At 38.1% G+C, this 25,288-nt stretch overlaps 2 protein-coding genes across 5 annotated transcripts in view; one reads left to right on the top strand and one right to left on the bottom strand.

Moving 5' to 3' along the window:
• Nucleotides 1-1,615: 1,615 nt before the first annotated feature.
• Nucleotides 1,616-13,414, bottom strand: LOC107553360 (pyruvate kinase PKM-like). 3 transcript variants are annotated; one of them, XM_016235564.1, is made up of 8 exons: nt 13,332-13,414; nt 5,476-5,654; nt 4,975-5,066; nt 3,571-3,702; nt 3,159-3,345; nt 2,360-2,630; nt 2,097-2,247; nt 1,616-1,874 (listed from the first exon to the last, which is right to left on the bottom strand). In XM_016235564.1, the coding sequence occupies exons 1-8, from the start codon at nt 13,376-13,378 to the stop codon at nt 1,692-1,694; spliced, it is 1,242 nt and encodes a 413-aa protein (XP_016091050.1). In that variant the 5' UTR covers nt 13,379-13,414; the 3' UTR covers nt 1,616-1,691. The 3 variants fall into 3 exon arrangements, with proteins under 3 accessions (XP_016091050.1, XP_016091053.1, XP_016091051.1); XM_016235567.1 differs by lacking the exon at nt 13,332-13,414 and adding an exon at nt 11,098-11,186 and having other exon boundaries at nt 1,618-1,874; XM_016235565.1 differs by lacking the exon at nt 13,332-13,414 and adding an exon at nt 11,243-11,371 and having other exon boundaries at nt 1,619-1,874.
• Nucleotides 13,396-25,288, top strand: part of LOC107553359 (poly [ADP-ribose] polymerase 6-like) — a 24,268-nt gene continuing 12,375 nt past the window's right edge. Inside the window, exons 1-9 of one of the 2 annotated variants that reach the window (XM_016235563.1) lie at nt 13,396-13,469; nt 14,624-14,740; nt 15,169-15,455; nt 20,402-20,533; nt 23,117-23,194; nt 24,349-24,443; nt 24,533-24,593; nt 24,678-24,768; nt 24,853-24,919. In XM_016235563.1, coding sequence (XP_016091049.1) covers nt 20,531-20,533; nt 23,117-23,194; nt 24,349-24,443; nt 24,533-24,593; nt 24,678-24,768; nt 24,853-24,919 — 395 coding nt within the window. In that variant the 5' untranslated portion in view covers nt 13,396-13,469; nt 14,624-14,740; nt 15,169-15,455; nt 20,402-20,530. Of the gene's footprint in view, nt 13,470-14,623; nt 14,741-15,168; nt 15,456-20,401; nt 20,534-21,841; nt 21,970-23,116; nt 23,195-24,348; nt 24,444-24,532; nt 24,594-24,677; nt 24,769-24,852; nt 24,920-25,288 lie in introns of those variants that run through there. The other variant, XM_016235562.1, reaches the window with a different exon arrangement.

The following is a 25,288-nucleotide window of genomic DNA, read 5'->3' as shown; positions in this document are numbered from 1 at the left end:
CCTCTCACCCCCCCCTTCAGGACATCTACAACCCCCGTCTCACCCGCAAAGCCCTCTGCATTGCAGGTGATCCCACCCACCCGACACACAGCTTCTTCAGTCTGCTGCCATCAGGGAGGAGACTGCGGAGTCTCCAGGCCAGGACCAGCAGACTGAAGGACAGCTTCATACATCAGGCTGTCAGGAAGCTGAACTCCCTCCCGACCTTGCCCCCCCTCCCCTCTTTTGCCCCACGCACCACTGAACTCTGACCCTCTGATGGACTCTCCCACTCCCCCTCCCAAATACACACACACACGGTCACTTTAATCAGTCTGAATAAGCTCTTTTGCACTACAAATCATTTTTTTGCACTACAATCACTATATCTGCACTGTTGTTTACTTTACTGGTTTGCATATCTTCCAAGGCATATCTTCCATATGCCTTGTGCTATATATATATATATATTTTTACATTCTACCTTGTTTGTATATTTGTATTTTGTATTTAATCTGTATTTATGTTATCTGTATGCACCCAAGGGTCTGAGAGTAACGCAATTTCAATTCTCTGTGTGTATGTACTGTACATGTGGAAGAATTGACAAAGCAGACTTGACTTGACTAGTTGCTGAAAGTCAAAGAGACTGCAGATTTTGGGCAGTTGGAGCTGATGGATTTCATAGAAAATTGTGTTGTTTATGATGGGTACAGACTCTGATATTTTAGCGTCAGACTATGATTCCATTCATTTGGAATATATCAAACATGTTTGACATTTTGAGCCGATTTTAGAACGCGAGGCTGTGCGATGTCCAGTTTCTCACTCTAACCATTTGGCAAATGTATGATAAATAATGTTTTAAAATGTGTGCTCCAGTCTTCCACCTCTGTGTCTTACCGACTTCCATGGCAAAATTGACCCTCAGGTCCACATCCTCGGCCCAAACATCGTTGGCAGGATTGTTGTAGAACACAGGGAAGATGCCGCGGTACAGATGAGCCTGTCGGGCCGTCTGCTCGTTACGGGTCACGGCGATGATTGGGGCACGCGGGCGGTACCGGGAGATCAGATGAGCGGACCTGGACAATCCGACAACAGTATTAGAAGCTGCCAAGTTGTGATGCAGAATGTTCTAACACCTTCTGAGGAGTTCCAGGAGACTTTTTTTATTCTGTATCACTCAGAACTAATAGATAAGATGGTCAAGGAAACCAGAATTTACCTACACCGCAAACCCACCCACACTAACACATAAAGTGCTGACCTAAAGACAATCATGTGACTAAATTAAATTACTGACAGAAGCCTAAAGCTAATACCTTACTTGATTCTGTTCTGCACCGTCCAAACACACACACACACACACACACACACACACACTCATAGCCATTCATGGAAAAAAAGGGTCAGGTAATGATTGAATTATAACTGAGAATATTAATTGAAATTATTCTGCATCATCATGCTGCTCTTAGTCAACATACAGAAATGAACCATATTGCTTTTTCACTGAAACAGTGGACAACTTTGCACGATGTTAATAACCACTCAAGAAAAAAAACATCCAAAAATACACATACATGACAATGTATTTACTTTAGCAAGGACGAAATTTCTTTTAGTATTTTTTTTAGATGAGCAAGTTATGAGTGAAAACATGAGGAATGTGTGAGTCAGATACTACAGCGTTTAGTTGTCTATCAGGGTTAATGTGTGTCAGTAGGGGGCGCTCTCACCATGTGCTGGGTGCGTACGGCCTCCAGAGGATAGTCTCCCTTTGCGGTCTCTCCACTCAGCATGATGCAGTCGGCACCATCCAGAACGGCGTTGGCCACATCGCTGCCCTCGGCACGCGTAGGGCGAGGCTTCTTGATCATGCTCTCCAACATCTATAAACACACAAGACTTGAGATAGTTATTTTATAGATGCGCTAGTTCTGGAAGAACAACCATTACAAGAAAACTGCTCCTTTACTTTCATTAGAGCAATTAAACTGCAAGATTAACCCTTTTAAAATACTACAGGAGAATATATTATGGACTTATTTCTAGTTCAGATATATTTTCTTGAAATGCATGTTAATATGGGGTCGTATCTCAGCATAGCTGACCTGTGTGGCACAGATGATTGGCTTTCCTGCTTTGTTGCAGCGACCAATCATCATCTTCTGGGCCAGAAACACCTTTTCTGTGGGGATTTCAATACCCAGGTCTCCACGGGCAACCATGATGCCATCGCTGGCCTCCATGATCTCATCAAACCTGGTGAATAAAAGGAGATGCATTCAAATCCAAATCATTTTTAATCCCACATCTAATACTACATAGAGTTTGGGGGTCGGTACAGCTGGAGAAACAGGTGTCATCAGCTTACCTGCGCACACCCTCGTGGTTCTCCAGCTTGCTGATGATCTTGATGTTCTTGCCCTTCTCTCCCAGCACCTTACGCACCTCGTGCACATCAGATGCCTTGCGGATGAAGGAGGCAAAGATCATGTCGACTCCCATCTCCACGCCGAACAGCAGGTCCTTGACGTCTTTCTCTGACACGGCGGGCAGGTCGACTGCAGCACCCGGCAGATTGACACCCTTCTTACTACCCAGAGTTCCTCCATTCTCAATTTCACACACCAGATAGTCCGAGCCTGAGAAAGAGATTTTATTCATCAAGCAGAAAAAGATGATTCTATCCATTACACAGTGTCCACACAAGTAGTAACCAGCGTTATGTCACATTTACTTGAACAGACTAATGAGTTATAAATGCAATACTGTGCTTCAGCAACAGAAGCAAAAAAGTAAACGCATCAAACTGATTTATCACAGGGTTTCTGCAGGTTTTGTGAGAGTAAATTTAATGACCAATTAAAGAAAATTTAAGGAATAAATGGAAGGAGACACAAAAGTGCATTTATGATTAAAACAAGAGCAAATATTTGCCAATAGGATCAGAAAAATTCGATTGATTTAAAATGTATCTTGATTTAAGGATGTTTACATGTTTGTACTGAGGAAGATAGTCATCTTTTTGAAATGCATGCAACATTTAATGCCATAACTTTATGCTGATTAAAGACCTTTTTAAGGCCTTAACACGTGAAAGGTACATTTTTAAGATCCGCAGAAACCCTGTTATCAATTTATTTTATTACCGTGGCAAATCTGTCACTCACCGATCTCCAGGACCTGGAGAGAAATGAGTCCATCATCAATATAGACCTTGCTGCCCACTTCAACCACCTTGGTGATGTTCTTGTAGTCCAGCCAGAGTGTTTCCTCATCACAGTTCTCCATGAAAGAATCGTCTAAGGTCACTTTGATCTTATTTCCCTTCTTCAGCTCGACCTCAGCCGTGCCGCTCTGAAGCAAACAGACAGATGCATATTTGCACTATGAAAACAAACTGCCAAAGAAAATGTTCTTGAGGTCTCAAAGACTGAATTTTTGACATTTCTGTAGAACCAGAGTGCTGTGCATCCGTCAGTATTCATCTCTGCACTAATAACAGATAACTCAGTAGTATACACTGATCTTGCACCAGCGGATCAGTCTTTGTAGCACCCGAACTAAAGTGAGTAAACTCACCCCTTTAATGAGTCCGGTTCGGATTTCTGGTCCCTTGGTGTCCAGAGCGACGCCCACTGGCCTGTACTGGATGCTGCCCAGCTCGAAGCTGGCACAAGCTTCACGTACATTTTTAATAGTTGCACCGTGATACTAAAAGAGAAGAAACCAGAGATTAATAAAACTAAGAAACACTGAAATTTCCAGAGAAATTTAGACAAGTCACTCCAAACACATCATAAATGGAGATGTTTGTGTAACAGCTGATGTTAAGTGCACTTAAATGTCTCATGGCAGTACGATTGTTAACGGACAGCACAGGTTACGTCATTCTTATACCTTCTGTGAACACGCTCAATCACACGCAAAGATCAAGGTGTGTTTTTAGACTAGCGAAGCACAACACACACACACTCGTGCACAGACGAGTAGACACTTATGTCCGTGCAGTGTGTGATATGACAGGACACAAAGTCCATCTGTTAGAGTTTGATCTACTGACCATGCAAAGGAAGTCTGCTGTAACAAACTAGGTTAGACGAGTACCTTTGATCCATGACGTTAGTGCTGTCATACAGATGTAGTACTAATCGCAATCTAGTCACTTTCGTTTCAGTAGCTCTACACTCAAGGTCACTCTGTTTGTTTAAGAGTGTGAAATGTTTGTGCTAGATGGCAGAATTTGTTTAACCCAAAACCCTCGAACAGAGGAGTCACATCAGGGTCAGCTTTCAGGTACGAATTAATACATGAGGGACAAAATGTCTCATAAATTGAGAACGGTGATATATCTTCAGTTTTCGGAATGATGATTGGCTCAATTGATGATTTTGCCCTAAATTAACCTTTTTGCTCCCAACATGTCAGGCTGCAAACAGGCCAGAACTGGATCAGATTGCTTCCGCTTGAGCAAATACAAAGAAAGAATTCTATTCATGACACCGTTCGGTCTATCATTCAGAAATTTGAGCCGAATTTTCAAGTTGCAGATCATGTCATGAACTGAAAATGAAGCAAATGAAGTTCACTGTGATTACGAAGCTCAGCTCATTGCCAGCGGCCCCTGTATGAACTATTAGTGTGCAGTAAAACCTCCACCCTTTATACTGTAGAGACACGATAAGCTCGCCGCTGGGAGGGAACTGATAAACTATTTATAACAGCCTCAATGTAGATTAAGTTACACACTCTCTCTCTCTCCCGGTGGCCTTTGACCCCGATTGAATGCTTTAACTGTTCTTTCAGTCCACAAACCTGAAGCTGTGAGCTACAGAGACGTTCAGATGGACAGTTATAGCATAATTTCTGGTAGAGAATGACATACATCCATCAACTGCATAACTAATACTGGATAGATATGAGAATCAGAGAGAGAGAGAAGAGAGGAAGACAAGCACGAAAGTGTGTAAATAATGAAGTATGTACCTCGTGTGAGCCGTGAGAGAAGTTGAGACGAGCAATGTTCATGCCAGACTTGATCATCTCCTTCAGCGTTTCCACAGAGCGAGAGGCCGGTCCTGTGATCAAATGACACACAATGCACCATCACTTACTGCTAAGTAGGACTATTTTAACTTAATATGCGTTTTCTCAACAGCCCGTGTCTGTTGCCACATGAAAACAATTCAATAACGATAAGGACAATGACAAACGGGGAGAGTTTGGGAAACCAGTCTCAGCTAAAACATAGCAGCACTCATCAGACAGGACCTGGAGTAATTAAACACCTAAATGACGTATAATCCACCAGAGCATTTGCTGAACTGTGATTACAGAAGCTAATGTGTTATATTTCTACTGTATTATAAAACTGTTGGCAGTAACAGCTTGTGGAAGATTCATTTTAAAATCTGAGTCAATCCAGCTGTGTGTGTGTGTGTGTGTGTGTGTGTGTGTGTGTGTATACATGTCTGAGTGTCCGCTGACCGATGGTGCAGATGATTCCAGTGTTGCGAGCGATGGTGGGCTCAGAGTCGATGTCCAGCAGACACAAGTGCTCCAGGAAGGTGTCGGCCATGGCAGCGTTGAGCTGCTGCGTCTGGATGAAGGCAGAGCCCATATCCTGAGCTTTAGTGTGGGGCATCGTGGAAGAGATGGGTAATATCCTACAAAGAGAGAGAGACCAATGAAATAACATCCACATGATCAACTGACCAATTAGATGTCTAGCGTGTTTATGTATCTTATAATGGACAGAGAGACAAATTATTGAAAACCAGAGTACATATTTAAGGTAAACACAGACTGTAGTGATTAACCCTGATTTAAACGCAACAGCATAAAACGTAACAGGACCCCTGTAGGGAGCCTGAAGCCATAAAAGTCAAACTCATTTTGCTAAGAATTTAGAGTCACATAAATTTAGCAAAAGAGTTATCCTCACACCAGCTCCTCTGAACATGTCTCTGTGTCTGTCTGTGTCTGTGTCTGTGTGTGTGTGTGTGTGTGTAGTAAAGGTGTGGCGAAAAGGAATGTTTCCATTCCATGTTATGCAACAGACTCCAGCACTCAGAAATATGAAAACATTAACAATCGAATATAAAACTTTCTCTTAGGTCTTTCTCAATATCACCACAATCCCATGATCAAAGCAGACAGGAAGTGTAAAATGCGACCTTCACATTCAGAAAGGTACGGTTGCTGCGTTTTAGTGGTTTAGGCTTTGGCTCACAGATGGTAATCAGAGGGTTTCAGGTTTGTTGACGTGAAAGTTGTTTTCTGAACTCACACATGCACCAGTGTACTGCATCAGTCTGTCTGAAATCAAGTCACATTTCATGTGGACTCAACGGATCACAAAATCATCTAACCAAATTTGTACAATGAAATGTTACCTAGCTAGCGGTAAACAGCTGCTGCGAATAATTCAATGTGAATAAAAGACGAAAATCAAGTAGGGATGTAACGATGCACCCTGTGCAGGTTGAAAATCTATAAAAATGTGTCTTCAAGTCGGTTGAGATGTTAAATTAATTAAATGGAGAGGGGGTTTATATAACTGTACATCTGAGGGGAACTGACTGTCTTCAGAAAAGTTTAGATGGTATTTAGATAGTATTTTCTTTCCATCTTGCCTCTTTATAATGCATTAAAAGTAGTGTTCATAAGCGCAGCTCTGCTTAGTTTACAGCGGTAAACAATGAAACGCTGTGGTTCTAGAAGCGCCACCTGCTGTCAATCTGTGTTCACATTCAGTCTGTCTGCTGTTGGTTTCGTTCAGATTGAGGGGAACTGACTGTCTTCAGAAAAGTTTAGATGGTATTTAGATAGTATTTTCTTTCCATCTTGCCTCTTTATAATGCATTAAAAGTAGTGTTCATAAGCGCAGCTCTGCTTTGTTTACAGCGGTAAACAATGAAACGCTGTGGTTCTAGAAGCGCCACCTGCTGTCAATCTGCGTTCTCATTCAGTCTGTCTGCTGTTGGTTTCGTTCAGATATGTTTTATGTAGTATAGTTTCACAAAGCTAATATCACACCATTCTTTGTTTGCTTCAGATTTCAACTGATCTAATTCAAATCAAAAACTGCTGATGCATCTTTGTTTGGATCGTGATTAAATGCAGTGGTTGCCTCTGATTTTAGATGGCCTTAGCTTGTTTAAAATACTTTATTTTATTTGTATTATTTATTTATTTGGGATTTGTTTTAAAATTTCAGTTTAGTTATTTGACATTTTTTAAATTTCACAAAGAAATGTGGCATTTTGTCTGAGAAATAATAAAACGACACCTTTTCATTTGTCTTATCGCGAGAAAATGGTATTGTGAAACCAGTATCGTGAATCGTATCACATCGTGAGTTGAGTGAATCGTTACATCCCTAAAATCAAGGCAATCAAACCCTCTTTGACCCTACAGTAGATGAGACAAACTGAACATTCATTACAGAAACATCTCTATAGCTACAAGGCAATGCTGAGCGAAGATCAAACACACAGTAAATCAGTGAATCTTATACAAACAGACTTACACACAACCTAAGAATGTGACTGTCCACTGACATGTCTTTATGGTCAGTGAAGTCATACAGCACTAATCAAACACACACACAACCCCATGAGCTAGTCTTTGTGTGCTTGAGCTGACTTGGATTTTGTATCTTAAGGCGGACGCTACTAAAGCTCAATTTAAAACATAATAAGATAATCCATCTGACACAGCCTGAAGCGCAGGAAAGTCAATGTGATGATATCCAGACAATTACAGCTCTGTTGGCACACGCACATCAAAATCATGATCATGTCAGACTGAATTGCTTTCTTGGCAGGTCTTCCAGCAACTTCTATCAAACCTCTACAATTAATCCAAAATGCCGCTGCAAGATTAATCTTTAATGAGCCGAAAAGAACGCATGTCACACCTCTGTTCATCAATATGCACTGGCTACCAGTAGCTGCTCGCATTAAATTCAAGGCATTAATGTTTGCCTACAAAACCAGCACTGGCTCTGCACCCATTTACCTAAATGCATTACTTCAGAGTTATGTGCCCTCTAGAAGCTTGCGTTCTGCAAGAGAACGGCGTATTATCTAGCACTTTCTATTCTATTTTAATTCTACTTTATATTTATCTTTTATTCTTTATTAAAAAAAAAATCTACTTGTTTTACTTTGTGTGCGTGTATAATATATATATATATATATATATACATATATATACATATACATATACATATATATATATATACACACACGCCTTGCTACGTGTACAAGGCTAACCAAGACTTGTCACTTGCACTTATATATTGTTGCTCTTTTGTTAGTTTTGACTGCTTTTATTGTCCTCATTTGTAAGTCGCTTTGGATAAAAGCATCTGCTAAATGTAAATTGCGAATTAAGACAATCAGACAAATTTGTGCAAATAGTCAGCTATCTACTTTAAATCTTCTTACAGGAAAGTGAAACCAGTCACATGACCACAGTTTGGCAGCAGGACGGTTTTGGCGAGGACTTCACTGCGGTCACTAACCTAATAAAACCCCACTGCATTGATGCCATGGTGGGCTGTCGTACGTGAGCAGATGCACATCTCAGGGAAAACACTCACACACTCTTCCTCACGTAGTCATGTGATGACTAAGACAGGCAGAGTGGAAAATCCAGGCCCTCGTGCAGTGAGCCACACACACTCATAGTGAAAGGAGGGGCTATTCCACTTCCTGATACTACAGGAAATGATGCAAACTGTGGTTTGTGTAACTAATGAGATGGTAATGCTACATGCAGCATGGCAAACATGCCTGTTGTCAGTCCTGGTATTGATTGCTTTATGCTATGTTAGCATCAGATGCTGTCTGTTGAGCCACAAGGACACTGAAGGTCAATATTAGTCAAGAATGTATTGTTATTATAGGCTTGTTTTATAACCACATTCCCTGCTTTATCTCCAAAAATCCCAGCTATGAAATCCCAGCTTTGTTCTCAGAGCTCAGTGAACAGGAAGAATCCATACAGCAACACCCTGGCAACCAGTAACACCCTAGCATCACGGTCAAGTCAAGTTAATGTGTTTGTTCTGTCGTGACAATAACTGGTTTAGTAACTGTAAGAGTCTAACAAAGCCTAGTTCCTTTACTCATCAAAAACAGTGGCCCTGAACCCACCTGCAGGCCCGTCGGCTCTGGGAAATAAGGCACCGTGTCTGTCAGAGCCCTGCAGAAGAGTGCCAGGGTGCCAGACACGGATGCTGGGCAGAATGAAGCAGCATGCACTGTGCTGCCGAGGAGTTTGAGCACTAAATCCTCTTCAGAGAGGACAAAACCCGCAAGCCACAAGCACGAGCAGGACTCTAATAAGACTTCAGCCCAACTTTAGTCCCTAAACACACTGGTTTAGTTGTGGACAGCCACTGCAGGCAGTAAACAGCACTGTTTACTGTAGATCACATTACAATGCTGGGCTAAAATAGGAATGGGATGCCATAAGGAGCACTGGACTAGCTGGGATTGTACCAGTATGAAACGCGACAGGCTCGGAGTGGCGTAGAGGTCTGCAGGACTCATATCTACTGCAGTTCATGAAACCAAACGGGTGTTTTACTGCAGCAAAGAGCGACTGAGGTGAGTCTGTTCTCTTTACTCGATGATTCAGAACAATGACTAATAACTGTGCACTGGGACGTCCCTGGTGAGGTCTATGAAAGGTCGGTTTGTGTCTGTGGGCGTCTCTTTTACTGGTATCTTCTGCTGGTTTAGTGGAAGCTTTTGACATTGTGGTGTAACTCAACAGGATGTTACAGAAAACATTCCCGTATTGCATCAACACACACTCAGAACTGAAAACAGCTTCCCCGAAAGAGTGTGACAGCTTGATCAAAGTGCCAACAGTGTTTATAATAAAGCTAATTTGCTGTCTGTTAATGCACACATGAATTCAAGCTACGCAGGGCTGAGCACAAATCAGAATGATCATTTATGAATAAATAAAATGTATTATGTTGGCTTGGTGTACTGCTTTATTTAATTCCATTTTAATACTAGTTTCTTTAATTCGCACTCAGCTTACTACCCCAATTGAAATTCAGAAACTGACTCGTGCCAAATTTGCACTGAAGCACTATTTAATGCTGCTTAGGCTCGGCATAAATGCATTTACACAATTTCAACTGTACTACGCAAGCTTGTTTCATGACAGGGTAGAAAAAAATAATTGCAACTTTCTCATAATTACAGTAGGCCTCACAATTCTGCCTTTTTTTCTTGAGAATCTTAGAATTGTGAAATAAAAGGTTGCAACCACCTTTATGTTGCGGCAGAATCAAAAGCAGAATTGTGAGATGTAACCTCAGGCATAATTTAGCCTGGCTGGGTTTTGAGCGGCGTAAAGATGCCCCTGGGAATGTAAAAAGCTTTCTATTTCTTTCTGAATGACGCAGGCCAATGGAGCTGACACATGAAGCAAGAAGACTGAGAAGGCACAAGTGTCAAGGTATGTGATTGCAAGACAAACACGCAAAACTGTCCAGTTCCTCCCTCGCACAAACATGATGCAGCATCATAATTAGCACCTATCAGTGAAGTGTGCGTGCCCACACGACCAGAGAGCCAGAATCCGCATCTCTGAGTCAGTACCATTCATTCATCACTGCACCTAATAAAGGGTGATAACGCAATGCACTCCATGATAATGCAGATATCAAGGCATGCGTGCAGCGCGTGCAGAGCCGCTCTGAGGATCAAACATCGCAATCCTCTGCATCTGCATGCACACAGGTGCTTCTGGTTTAGTCGAGCTCGAGACAATGTGGCGGATGCGCTGCGGGTCACGTAACGTCTCTACGTCACATTCTCCGCCGGCGAGACGTGCGTACGTAAGACTCTAATTCGAATGAATTTAAAAATAATGACGGTTATTGACCCGCCGTCCAACGTTAAAATTACAAACAACGATGAATGTCAAGAGACGGTTAACTTAGTCAGCATAAAACAGTGAAATCTACACTTAAAGACACACAGTGTGGTGGAAACGTAGCGGAAATTAACTTTTGATCAATTAAATACACAAATAGCTCAAAAGCGGTTAAGTGAAAATAGTGAAAATAACCCAAACCTGCGCTATTTTATGACAGCAGCTGCTCTGGCGAACGAAAACCTTTGCTAGAACTGTACACACTAACGTTGCCAATGACAAATATAACTATGAGGTTGATTTTGTCTGTAAGCGTCGCTCTGAAGATAACGTTAGCGGCACTCACCTGCGTTTGATGACCGTCGGCCGTGACTGATGATGCGCTCCCGATCGCGAGCTCAAGGTGATCCGCCAAACCGACCGGGAACTACTTCCGCCAAAGACACGCGCGGATTGATATTTACGACGTCAAACTATGAAAACATCACTATAGCGTTTTTAAAAAAAAAGCAGTATTTGATTATATCGTTCCAGAGAAAGATCTCTAATGAAATCTCAATTAAAGAAAAGATTTGATAAACAAAGCCAAGCTTCCTGATGGGGGATTATGAAACGCAGGGAAGTGGAATGATCCAATCAGAGCGCGAGACACGGCACGGTGCCAGAGCACGAGGAGGTCACGTGACAAGGATGCTGCTGTGCTGCTGTGTTAAACTACAAATGAATGACAAAGTTCTTGTTGATAATATAAAATGCATGTTTAAATAACGCAGTGGACGTGTTGCCCATAGAAAGCGATTCGACTGTGTGTGTATATAAAGATAACACAGCGAAATTAATCCAGACTCGCACGTTTAACTCCTTAATGAGCGAACATCGAACAGATTTTGTGTCGCATATAGACTGCATTAGTGATGCAAGGACACTATGAACATGTCTATATCACAAATACCACTAACTGAACGAGTACCATGGTAGTACCATGCGTTTTTTGTACATATACCATGTTTTTGAACATGTGCAATGGTAAAACCTTGTTGTTTGGACATGTTCTGTGGCGATACTATTGTGCCACAGTTATTCAATGTTTATTTGACGCGCATTTGTGCATGCACTATGCTTTTGACTGATGCATTATAGAAAAAAAAACATTTTCTTTGCTGAATACAATTAGCAAAGTCATTCAAAGCTGTCTGGTCATATGAGTCAGGTGTTGATACCATCACTGTACCACTGGCTCGTCACATGCAGTTGTGTAATTTACAACAGGAATTTAAATATGAAGTGATGGTTTACATGAATAACAGTGCATTTGTGCTCTTGGAGACTGCAGTTTTTGCATTTAAAGGGCTCTGGTCAATCGCTAGACAGCGTCCTCTAGTGTGCATACACTGGCACCAGTGGCAGTGAAAACATCTTTCTTTCTTTTAGCTCAGATATATATCCACAGAGTATGGGCAGGTAAATGCAAGATGATGGCAGTCATGTGAAAGATCAGCACCGAGGTGAGTTTTAAGGATGCCAATAAAGAATCAAATGCACCATTTTCATGCCACAGATTTCAAATCTGCACATTTATTTCTGTACTTCAACCAGGAACGAGATGGCGCCTAATGAGTGAAAGAACATTACACATAAAAATATCAAAATGTTCACAAAATAACATGCATCATCGGCCTTTCATCCTGTGATTGATTCTCAGAACCGGTAGTAACCTAATTGCTAACAAAATAAACTCTGCAAACTAATTAAACATCCACTTATAATTGGAGGTTTATGGTGCATCTGCTGTATGCTTCTCTGCCATTATAGGTGCATAACACATTTTTTGCAGTTTGCACGCTAAATTATTGTTGTGGTAATTGACAAGCAGGCGCAGATGCTTAGATTTGGATTGAGCTTAAAATATTCATGACATTTCAACACGAAATGTGTTGCAATTGTAAAGTAATTATCTCTGAGATGAAAATCAGATGCCACTTATATATCAAGCATGCAACATAACAAGGTCATGTGGCATCAATGTAGCATAGATGCTATTTAAACTGTCCAGTCACAGTATTTCTCCACCTGGTGGTCACTGGGTTTGTGTGGGATTTTTGTTCATATTCAGGCCTCTGCAAATAAAAATGCACCAGTTTTGAAAACAATCCCCTGTGCAACACTGCAAAACTGTACTTTAACCTCCACAACACTGACGCTCAGACTAAAATAAAGGGTTTATAGGAAACCTTGGCCATATTTGAGAATGTGCAGGGTTGGTTTGCATTGAAGCTGACAGTATTGAACAGGATGAGGATGCATCATTTTAATGTATGCAGCATTTCATGTTCTGGACTAGTATTGGTTACTGTTTGAAGATGACTCAGTTTGACGCGGTCAGACTGCATTGACCATCTGCACGTCTGTGTCCAGGTGAAGGTGTGAGAACTCACCTGCTCTCCACGACGGCCCCGCCGCTGCTGCTGCTCCCGCTGCCCATGCTGACCGCTGCTCACTGACCACTGCTCACCTGCTGCGTGTCCTTGTGCCTCTCGCCCAAACCCATCGACCAATCCGCGCAACCCCGAGCTGTAAGCCACAACTGATGCCTGCATCGACGGGCAGTGGTCAAATCCCAGCGTAAATCCCACTGATGCTCTCTGGATTGGCCGTCAGTAGCAACACTGTTCTGGATTAAGACTCTCAAACACTCAACAGTGACTCAACAAAGTCTGCAATCGAAAATCATTCACTTTAATGCTCTGTATTCTATACTGACTCAGGGCCTGTTTCTATTTTTCAAAGGAATTTTTTTAGAGCAACATCTGAGATAAATCCGATACTCCGTTGATAAAGTTGTCTCCTTTAAGTCTCCAGAGGAATGAATCCACAGCATTTTCCTACAGATACACAAACTGAATGTTTATAATAGCGTGCATTGTAAGATTACCTGATGTTCTCCGCAATGTTCTTTTAGTGACATTTAGGAACTATTATAGTTTTTATGAATACTTTGAATTAGAGTATGTTTGCATTTTAATTTTAGTTAAAGTTTTACCAATTTTCTTGTTTTCATTTTTGTCATATTTTAATATCTTATTTATTATTTAATTTTTAAATTAAAAATAAATGAGAGCTGTTGCCTTGGCAACCGGCTGAAAAAAAAATGTTTTAGTTTAAAAAATATATATATATTTCAGTAATTTCAGCAGTATTATTCTATTATTATTTAAATACTATTATAGTAATATTTTGAATTATTCTTAAATTTTTATTTTCAGTTTTCTATTTAAGTTTTAATAATTTTTTTATAACTAATTTTATTTTAGTTTGTAATTTTTTTAAGTTTTTTTTGTAAAATTTCAATATAGCTTTAAATTATTTTATTACAGATTTAGTTTGATTAATTTTAGTACTCCTTATTTATTTATTTTAGTTAGCTGCTAAAGCAACATTTTTGGTTTTGTTTTTAATTGAAGTTTCTTAAGTTCTACTAATATTTTTATTTCAGCTTTATTTCAATTACCAATTTTTTTATTTTCTTAAATATATATATATATATATATTTTAATAGTGTTAATTAATAGATAAAAGCAATTTGTCACACTGAATTGCATCTAAAACACACTGGTGAAGTGTGTGAAGCATTCATTTCAGAGCAGTTCTGCTTTAGTCGTTGATTCTAAAATAGGAATGTGCTATATTAAGTGCTTATGAATAATTAATGCATGTGTCTTTTTTACAGGATGGCAGGATATGAGACAGCTCTGTGTCTCTCTCAGAGACGTGAGTCACGAGCCGGATAATGGCTTATCTCTCTCTCGCTCTGGAGGTCATTGTGTACAGCGAGGCTCTAAACGAGGTAAGCAGGGTAAACTCTAATTAGTATGGTAACGGCTGAGGCCTTCACACCGCAGACTAGAGCTGGAGTAAGACCACAATCACATGCATAGATGCAAAACTCTGTTCTGCTCACATTCCTCAATACACAATCATAAAAACACACAGAGCACTAATAGCACTAATACACCATCACGACGCAGATGTTGCTTTATACTCTTCATCTCGTTCTTTCTGTCTCCATCAGTTTCAGTTTTCAAACTCAAAGCCATCACTTAGGATGATTTACTTACAATATTGGCAAAGCATCAGAAAACAAGGTGCCAGCAAATGTAATAAAATCAGATGAAAGACTAAAAAGTCAACTATTGCTCTTGAATATGGTGTGTTTGATCTTTTTTCTGACAATCCAGGCAAATGCATTGCATCTCTCTCTCTCTCTGTTGTCAGCTGTAGGTCACATGATTCTCTCTTTGCTGGCTCTCTCTGAGCATGCTCAGTTCACTGTGTTGTCAGGCAAAAAAGAAGAAGCACTGGAACAGAAGAGGTCTGCGATAGATAAACACACAGACACACAGAGAGAGCCGGAGATGGGTGACCGCTGCTAGTGCGCAGGGATTCTGCTGTACTGGATGCTCTTTGCATGCTGTGTTTCTTGATGTATTGTGTTTTTCATCCGCTGTGTGTCGTGTCGGAGGAGAAGCATCCGTCTGGCAGTCGCTCCATCCTCGCTGAAGGTGAGCTGGATGTGGGGGAGGGGGTGTTGTGGATGCTGGCCGTCTGTGTTTTCGGGCTGCATCGGTATGTGGCGACTCCAGCGGGGCATTATGGGTGTTTGAGGACACACCGGGGGATTCGAGCAGATGGATGCTGTCGAATGCGATGATTAGACCGATATATTGCCCATTATTCATCGAGTGCATACGACTGCATGATTAACAAGTGTTATTCCATCCAAAATCTACTGAGAGCCACATATTTATTAATGAACATATTATATAAAATTCCAGGTATTTGTGTGCATCTTAATTGTTGTCGTTCAATTTTCTCTCTAGAGATCATTATATTAGTATTTGCATCAAACATCTGACTGGTTTCATGCAGGTCTGATATAAAAGACTTGAATGCATCCATCAGCTGAGTGATGATATTCACAAAGATGTGTATTAAAACATAAATAGTGGTGAAGAGAGAAACTGTCACTCTTTATAGAAACAAAATAGTAGTTTTTCAAAGAAAAATATGTGTTTGTGTTCAGATGTCACCTGTGCTGTTTTACTTCTGTCTTACAGTTTTCATCCAAGCTCTGTATTTATATTTCTGCTTTCAAATGAAGTTTGAAATGAGTTATTATTCATGGCCAAAGAAACAGGAATACACTAAAGATTTTTGCTTTGTGTGTTTTGTTTTCATGACAATTAAACCGATTTTCCTTCCAAACATTTTGAAATTCTGTAATGCATCCAAGCAAGCAAGCAAGTTTATTTATATAGCAAATTTCAGAATAGTAATTCACATAAAAATAATTTTAAATAATCATAAAATAATCACAACAGATGTATAAAAAATAAAAAATATCAATAAAAGCACAGAATAAACAAAATCAGCCTTTTTAATTGTAAATCTCATTGAAATCTCATTTATGTATTAAAGTAAAAATACATCAAAATAAATTAAATACGAATGTAAAAAATAATATCACAATGCAAACAAAAGTAAATCCTTCAATGAAAAACAAAATGGTGTGGAAACTGCAAATAACACATTGAATTAAACATGAAAATTTGAAGTAAAGACTAAAATAGTATTTTCTTGTAAAACACATATTTTACAGTAATTTTATAATAATTTTTCATCCTTAGATTCTCATTGCAATGTATTCAAGTAAAAATGCATTAAAATCAATTAAATATTAATTTTAAAAATAATGTCACAATGCAGAAAAAAAATAGCAATGGTCCTAAAATTATATTTTAATACCGGATGTATAAATATTTTTTTTATTTGTATCTTTTGAATTTGGGGAGAAACATAAGTCGTGCATGTTCTTGGCAGGTTTTGTGACATCTGTGTGGTGTTCTTTGTCAGTATTTATCAGATATGACTTATGCACAGGACTACTTGGGAAATTGCTTCTATAAATTTGTGTACACACACACACACACACCCACACACACACACACACATGCACTCTCTCTCACACACACACATTCTAAAGTTATTTTATTTTATTTTTTTTTACACTTGGTTCATTAAAATCAATAATATGCAACTACAGTCTGACTCTTAAGTCTTGTCCTTTAGGTGTGTCTTATGTGGCATTTTTCTGTCCAATTTCTCTGGCATTTTTTGAAAACAAACATTTCAAAATGCATCAAAAACCACAAACAATTATACCATTTGAAAGAATATCTATTTTTAATACTCCTTAAGTCTTCTACGCATTGTAAAAATCCAGTTTTGCTTTTGAGTTTTGTTTGTAATTTTTATTGTTTTTAGTGTAATCCTCATTAGATTCTCATTAAACTGTATTTTTTTTAAATGTATTAAAGTTGAAATACGTAAAAGTGTCACAATGTAAAAAGACATATTGTAATGGTCCTAAAACTGTAAAACATTTAATGCAGAATATAATTGTATTTTATTTATCCTTTATTTAGCCCGGAGAATCCCATTGAGACTTCACAATCTCTTCTTCCAGAGAGATATATCTGTGACCCTGGAGCACAAAACCAGTCATAAGGGTCAATTTTTCGAAATTGAGATGTATGCATCATCTGAAAGCTGAATAAATAATCTTTCCATTGATGTATGGTTTGTTAGGATCGGACAATATTTGAAAATCTGGTGCAAAAAAAATCTAAATATTGAGAAAATCATCTTTAAAGTTGTCCAAATGAAGTCCTTAGCAATGCATATTACTAATCAAACATTAAGTTTTGATATATTTACGGTAGGACATTTACAAAATATCTTCATGGAACATGATCTTTACTTAATATCCTAATGATTTTTGTCATAAAAGAGAAATGTATAATTGTGACCCATACAATGTATTGTTGGCTATTGCTACAAATATCCCCCAGCGACTTAACACTGCTTTTGTGCTGCAGAGACACATATGTGTGTGTATATGGAACACACTTCCATTATTACAGATCTTCTATAATCTGATTGCAGATATTACAGTGATTTATTTTATTGTCTCTTTTGAGATGCATAGATCTGCAGGTGCGCTGTAATTAGTCATTTCTCTCTGGTAACTGGTTATTGAGTTAAATGGAGAGCGCTCTGTGGTTTTGATCAATGATTTGTCTAATAATCTGTTTATTTTTCCACAGAAAGCACAGAGCTCCACACACACACACACACACACACACGCACTCTCACACACACACACGCACACACACACGCACACACACACGCACTCTCACACACACACGCACACACACACACACATGCACACACACACACACACACAACAGAGACACAGACTGAAGGGGTTGTTGCTAGGATACACAGTGGCGAGATGGAGGAGAAAGAACAGAACATTATTTTAAACGGTTGCGCTGAAACCAGAGACAGAAAGACAGAAAGACAGAAAGACACCTGTCGTCTACAGTCTCACAAATATGACACTGGAGTTTTTCATGTGAGGAAAATGTCAGCGATGTGTGACCGTGCAAAGGTCACGACGCAAGAGTGTTGCTGCCTGGTTACAAAAGCGTTCTGGGAGGTTTGTTGTGCATTGCTATGCGGTTGCTAGGGTCTTCTGAACGGTTGCTAGGTTTATTTCTAAGTATGTTTGTTATTGTCTTAAGTGAAAAGAGTCTCTCCTTAAGTCTTCTACGCATTGTAAAAATCCAGTTTTGCTTTTGAGTTTTGTTTGTAATTTTGATTGTTTTTAGTGTAATCCTCATTAGATTCTCATTAAACTGTATTTTTTTTAAATGTATTAAAGTTGAAATACGTAAAAGTGTCACAATGTAAAAAGACATATTGTAATGGTCCTAAAAACTCTAAAAAATTTAATGCAGAATATAATTGTATATTTTATTTATCCTTTATTTAGCCCGGAGAATCCCATTGAGACTTCACAATCTCTTCTTCCAGAGAGATATATCTGTGACCCTGGAGCACAAAACCAGTCATAAGGGTCAATTTTTCGAAATTGAGATGTATGCATCATCTGAAAGCTGAATAAATAATCTTTCCATTGATGTATGGTTTGTTAGGATCGGACAATATTTGAAAATCTGGTGCAAAAAAAATCTAAATATTGAGAAAATCATCTTTAAAGTTGTCCAAATGAAGTCCTTAGCAATGCATATTACTCACAAAAGTTGTGATAGAAGCAGTTGGCCACATCCAGTAAAATGAATGGCTCTCTATGGCCCTCTGCTGGTCAAAACTATTTCTTTCCTAAACTGTAATCCTTTTAGGTTTATTTCTACCTAGCAGATGGCAGAATTCTACACCTAACACCTAGATCAATATCCAGAAGCAACTTAAATTAAATTTAGGTCATCCTTTAAGTGATGTTTTCATAAAAAATTTATATTTCACATGCAAGTCTGGTTACAAAAGCGTTCTGGGAGGTTTGTTGTGCATTGCTATGCGGTTGCTAGGGTCTTCTGAACGGTTGCTAGGTTTATTTCTAAGTATGTTTGTTATTGTCTTAAGTGAAAAGAGTCTCTCCTTAAGTCTTCTACGCATTGTAAAAATCCAGTTTTGCTTTTGAGTTTTGTTTGTAATTTTGATTGTTTTTAGTGTAATCCTCATTAGATTCTCATTAAACAGTATTTTTTTTTAAATGTATTAAAGTTGAAATACGTAAAAGTGTCACAATGTAAAAAGACATATTGTAATGGTCCTAAAAACTGTAAAAAATTTAATGCAGAATATAATTGTATATTTTATTTATCCTTTATTTAGCCCGGAGAATCCCATTGAGACTTCACAATCTCTTCTTCCAGAGAGATATATCTGTGACCCTGGAGCACAAAACCAGTCATAAGGGTCAATTTTTCGAAATTGAGATGTATGCATCATCTGAAAGCTGAATAAATAATCTTTCCATTGATTCACAAAAGTTGTGATAGAAGCAGTTGGCCACATCCAGTAAAATGAATGGCTCTCTATGGCCCTCTGCTGGTCAAAACTATTTCTTTCCTAAACTGTAATCCTTTTAGGTTTATTTCTACCTAGCAGATGGCAGAATTCTACACCTAACACCTAGATCAATATCCAGAAGCAACTTAAATTAAATTTAGGTCATCCTTTAAGTGATGTTTTCATAAAAAATTTATATTTCACATGCAAGTTAATGGTGTAGAGGAATTTTGTGGTAAATAGGTACAAAAGTACTTCATATCTCCCAAAACACAGCATTAATGCATAGATGAGAAGTAAACAAAAAAAATCCCAGCGACTTAACACTGCTTTTGTGCTGCAGGGACACATATGTGTGTGTATATGGAACACACTTCCATTATTACAGATCTTCTATAATCTGATTGCAGATATTACAGTGATTTATTTTATTGTCTCTTTTGAGATGCATAGATCTGCAGGTGCGCTGTAATCAGTCATTTCTCTCTGGTAACTGGTTATTGAGTTAAATGGAGAGCGCTCTGTGGTTTTGATCAATGATTTGTCTGATCTTCTGTTTATTTTTCCTCAGAAAGCACAGAGCTCATCTTACTGAAGACGTCTCCTGTCGTCCCAGAGTGCCTGTTGTTTTGCTGTGTGAGCTGAAATGGATCAGAAAAGCTTCATCTTGTCAGAAACACGTCTGTGAACACCAGAGCCAATGGTGAGCGCTCACGCTTCATCACACACGCAAACACCTGCGTTCACCTGCGGCTCTCTGCACACAAACGCTGGCTGAGGAGTAACGGGTGTGAGATGACACGCGACTCTTTATTTGAGCTTTCACTAAGCTCCGCCCTCCTCGGATACGGTTGCTCACTCAAAACATCCCATAGGCATCAAATTATAATGTACTTGAGTTGGATTTTTGGATTGGATGTTTTTCTAATTCCTTCATGTTAATGCATGGTACATTGTGCCCTACTTTTATGCATTTTTTTTTTGTTCTGGGAGGTTTGTTGTGCATTGCTATGCGGTTGCTAGGGTCTTCTGAACGGTTGCTAGGTTTATTTCTAAGTATGTTTGTTATTGTCTTAAGTGAAAAGAGTCTCTCCTTAAGTCTTCTACGCATTGTAAAAATCCAGTTTTGCTTTTGAGTTTTGTTTGTAATTTTTATTGTTTTTAGTGTAATCCTCATTAGATTCTCATTAAACTGTATTTTTTTTAAATGTATTAAAGTTGAAATACGTAAAAGTGTCACAATGTAAAAAGACATATTGTAATGGTCCTAAAACTGTAAAACATTTAATGCAGAATATAATTGTATTTTATTTATCCTTTATTTAGCCCGGAGAATCCCATTGAGACTTCACAATCTCTTCTTCCAGAGAGATATATCTGTGACCCTGGAGCACAAAACCAGTCATAAGGGTCAATTTTTCGAAATTGAGATGTATGCATCATCTGAAAGCTGAATAAATAATCTTTCCATTGATGTATGGTTTGTTAGGATCGGACAATATTTGAAAATCTGGTGCAAAAAAAATCTAAATATTGAGAAAATCATCTTTAAAGTTGTCCAAATGAAGTCCTTAGCAATGCATATTACTAATCAAACATTAAGTTTTGATATATTTACGGTAGGACATTTACAAAATATCTTCATGGAACATGATCTTTACTTAATATCCTAATGATTTTTGTCATAAAAGAGAAATGTATAATTGTGACCCATACAATGTATTGTTGGCTATTGCTACAAATATCCCCCAGCGACTTAACACTGCTTTTGTGCTGCAGAGACACATATGTGTGTGTATATGGAACACACTTCCATTATTACAGATCTTCTATAATCTGATTGCAGATATTACAGTGATTTATTTTATTGTCTCTTTTGAGATGCATAGATCTGCAGGTGCGCTGTAATTAGTCATTTCTCTCTGGTAACTGGTTATTGAGTTAAATGGAGAGCGCTCTGTGGTTTTGATCAATGATTTGTCTAATAATCTGTTTATTTTTCCACAGAAAGCACAGAGCTCATCTTACTGAAGACGTCTCCTGTCGTCCCAGAGTGCCTGTTGTTTTGCTGTGTGAGCTGAAATGGATCAGAAAAGCTTCATCTTGTCAGAAACACGTCTGTGAACACCAGAGCCAATGGTGAGCGCTCACGCTTCATCACACACGCAAACACCTGCGTTCACCTGCGGCTCTCTGCACACAAACGCTGGCTGAGGAGTAACGGGTGTGAGATGACACGCGACTCTTTATTTGAGCTTTCACTAAGCTCCGCCCTCCTCGGATACGGTTGCTCACTCAAAACATCCCATAGGCATCAAATTATAATGTACTTGAGTTGGATTTTTGGATTGGATGTTTTTCTAATTCCTTCATGTTAATGCATGGTACATTGTGCCCTACTTTTATGCATTTTTTTTTTACAATGTATGTTGCTTCAAGAAATTATTAAAAACTCATACTTTTAAATTCGTTTATGAGTTCTATTGTTTTGTATGTAATAATAATAATAATAATAATACATTTTATTTATGGGCGCCTTACATAACACTCAAGGACAACTTACATGCAAATAAAACTCATAAAACATTTAACAAGCAACAATAAAAGTTACAACCCACAATCATATTTTTACAATCATTACATAAAAATATCTCCATTATGCCTGTCTAAAAAGATGCATCTTCAAACGAGATTAGAGTCAATATTACGAATGTCTTGTGGATAATTGTTGTATAATGTAATATGTATAATTGTTTTTTATTTTATTTTATCTATTGTACTTAAATGTACTTTATTATTATTGATCTCTTTTGGAGATTTTGGAGAAATTTATGAATAAAGTAAATTATTATTAATATTATTATTAATATTGTTATTTAGTGGGTTCTCAAAATAATGAGCTATTGAAGTAATTAGCATCCAGAAATCCAGAATAAAAGTGCATGTTTAACGAAAACAAAAAAACTATTAAAAATAGTTTTTATTAATTGAAATAAAGCTGAAATAAAATATAAATATTAAACGCAAAACTTAAAAAAAATAAATGACAATTAGAAATGTTGCCTTGGCAACTAACTGAGTTTAGGTCGAGGTACTAAAATTACTGAAACTAAAACTGAAAAAAAAAAAAAAAATGAAGGCACATAATAAAAGTATTAAAACTTCAACTAAACGAAATTTCAAATAAAAGCTGAAAATATAAAAATAAAAGCTCATTCAAAACATCAATAAGTACTATAATAATATATAAATGCTACTAAAATAGCACCGCGTGTGTTTTCTTCAGGATATCAAAGGCCAGGGCTGGACGGATGAAGAATCAGACGGAGAGAATGAACCGGAGCAGTTCCTGTACGGGATTCAGGTAAAGCACTTTTCCTTCACAGGTGTAATCTGCCTTTAGACATTTTGTAAGTCATTGTAATGTTAGTAATGTTGCCAGTATTATAAAGCAGCAAAAGTCATTTCATTTTCTTCATGTGTGAGATATTTCCTTTTGGGTTTAAATCTTAAATGAATGTTATTGCAGAAACAAAGCAGTAGGTATGTACACTACCGCTCAAAAGTTTGGGAAGAGTAAGACTTGTAATGTTTTTACATGAGTGTCTTCTGCTCATCAAGGCTGTGTTTATTTGATCAAAAATACAGAAAAAAACAGTAATCTTGCAAAATGTTATTACAATATAAAATAATGGTTTCTCTTTTAATATGCATTGAAATATAATTTATTTCTGTGATGCAAAGCTGAATTTCCATCATCATTACTCCAGAATAAAGATCACATGCTCTTCAGAAATCATTCTAATATGCTGATTTATTATTAGAATTATCAATGTTGCAACAGTTGTGTTTTTTGGAAACTGCGATACTTTTTTTTCAGGATTCTTTGATGAATAAAAAGTTCAAAAGAACAGCATTTATTAAAAATATAGATCTTTTCTAAAAATACATCACTTCTTAACAATTTAACACATCCTCGCTGAATAAAAGTTTTAATTTCTTTCAAAAAAAAAAGAAAGAATAAAAATTTACAGACCCCAAACTTTTTAAACGGTAGTGTATATTGTTAGAAAAGATTTCTATTTTAAATAAACGCTCTTCTTTTTAACTTTTTATTCATCAAAGAATCCTGAAAAAAAGTATCACAGTTTCCAAAAAAATATTAAGCAGCAACAGTTTCCAGCACTGATAATAAATCAGCATATTATACTGATTTCTGAAGATCATGTGACACTGAAGACTGCAGTAATGATGCTTTGCATCACAGAAATAAATGAAATTTTAATGCATATTAAAATAGAAAAACGTTATTTTACATCATAATAATATTTCACAATATTACTGTTTTTCTTGTATTTTTGATCAAATAAATGCAGCCTTGATGAGCAGAAGACACTCCTGTAAAAACATTAAAAATCATTCTGCTCCCAAACTTTTGAGCGGTAGTGTACATCTCTTGCAATGAAAGTGCAGTAAACAAGCCGTTTAATAATGTGTAATATCGCTGTCTACCTGTAGGGGAGCTGCGCAGCCGACCTGTACCGCCACCCACAGCTGGACGCTGACATCGAGGCTGTAAAAGACATTTACACAGACAGCGCAGTGTCCGTCAGGTGAGAACGACCCTCGCTCCGCTTCTGATTCAGATCTGTGCGTTCACACCCGATTCACTTTCATTCTGAGTCTGCTGCTCTTCCTGCAGAGAGTACGGCACCATCGATGACGTGGACATCGACCTGCAAATCAACATCGGCTTCTTGGATGTGAGAGCACACACTTCCTAAATGACCTACACAACTTTATAAACAGATGTTGAAATGGGAATAAAGTGATTTGTGTGTTTGCAGGAGGAGGTGGCGACCGCATGGAAGGTGATCCGAACTGAGCCCATCGTCTTACGCCTCCGTTTCTCTCTTTCACAGTATCTGGATGGACCAGGTGAGAAACATGCATGCATGCATTTCTGTGCATGAGACAGTACTTATTTACTTTACAGTACTTTTATTTAATTTACTCCAACAGAACCATCTGTGGAGGTGTTTCAGCCGTCTACTAAAGAAGGCTTCAGTTTGGGTCTTCAACTAAAGAAGTAAGTCAACATACAGACAACCATATAGAATTAAACGAAAGATTTACATTTTTATTGTTCATTATGGACTCACTCTAATTTATTTATTCAGCAAGGATGCATTAAATTGATCTAAAGTGACACGAAAGGCATTTATAATGTTGCAGATTTCTATTTAAAATAAATGCTGTTTTTTTTTAGCTTTCTGTTCATCTGTGAATCCTGAAAAATAAAATGCATCACGGTTTCCACAGAAATATTGTGCAGCACGACTGTTTTCAACATTGTTAATAATCAGAAATGTTTCTTGAGCAGCAGATCAGCATATTATACTGATTTCTGAAGATCATGTGACACTGAAGACTGGAGGAATGATGCTGAAAATACAGC

The sequence above is a fragment of the Sinocyclocheilus grahami genome, unplaced genomic scaffold (genome assembly GCF_001515645.1).
Source record: "Sinocyclocheilus grahami isolate Dianchi unplaced genomic scaffold, SAMN03320097.WGS_v1.1 scaffold471.1, whole genome shotgun sequence".
Taxonomy (NCBI): domain Eukaryota; kingdom Metazoa; phylum Chordata; class Actinopteri; order Cypriniformes; family Cyprinidae; genus Sinocyclocheilus; species Sinocyclocheilus grahami.
The sequence above is the reverse complement of the archived record's forward strand: the minus strand, read 5'-3'. Positions and strand labels throughout refer to the sequence as shown.

Bases quoted from the DNA above. Each gene is read 5' to 3' on its own strand.
- LOC107553360 (XM_016235564.1), bottom strand. From the start codon at position 13,378: ATGGGCAGCGGGAGCAGCAGCAGCGGCGGGGCCGTCGTGGAGAGCAG. The intron at 3,346-3,570 runs GTGAGTTTACTC...TGTTTGCTTCAG, and splicing joins GAACCGGACTCATTAAAGGG to AGCGGCACGGCTGAGGTCGA. The intron at 2,248-2,359 runs GTAAGCTGATGA...TTTATTCACCAG, and splicing joins AACCACGAGGGTGTGCGCAG to GTTTGATGAGATCATGGAGG.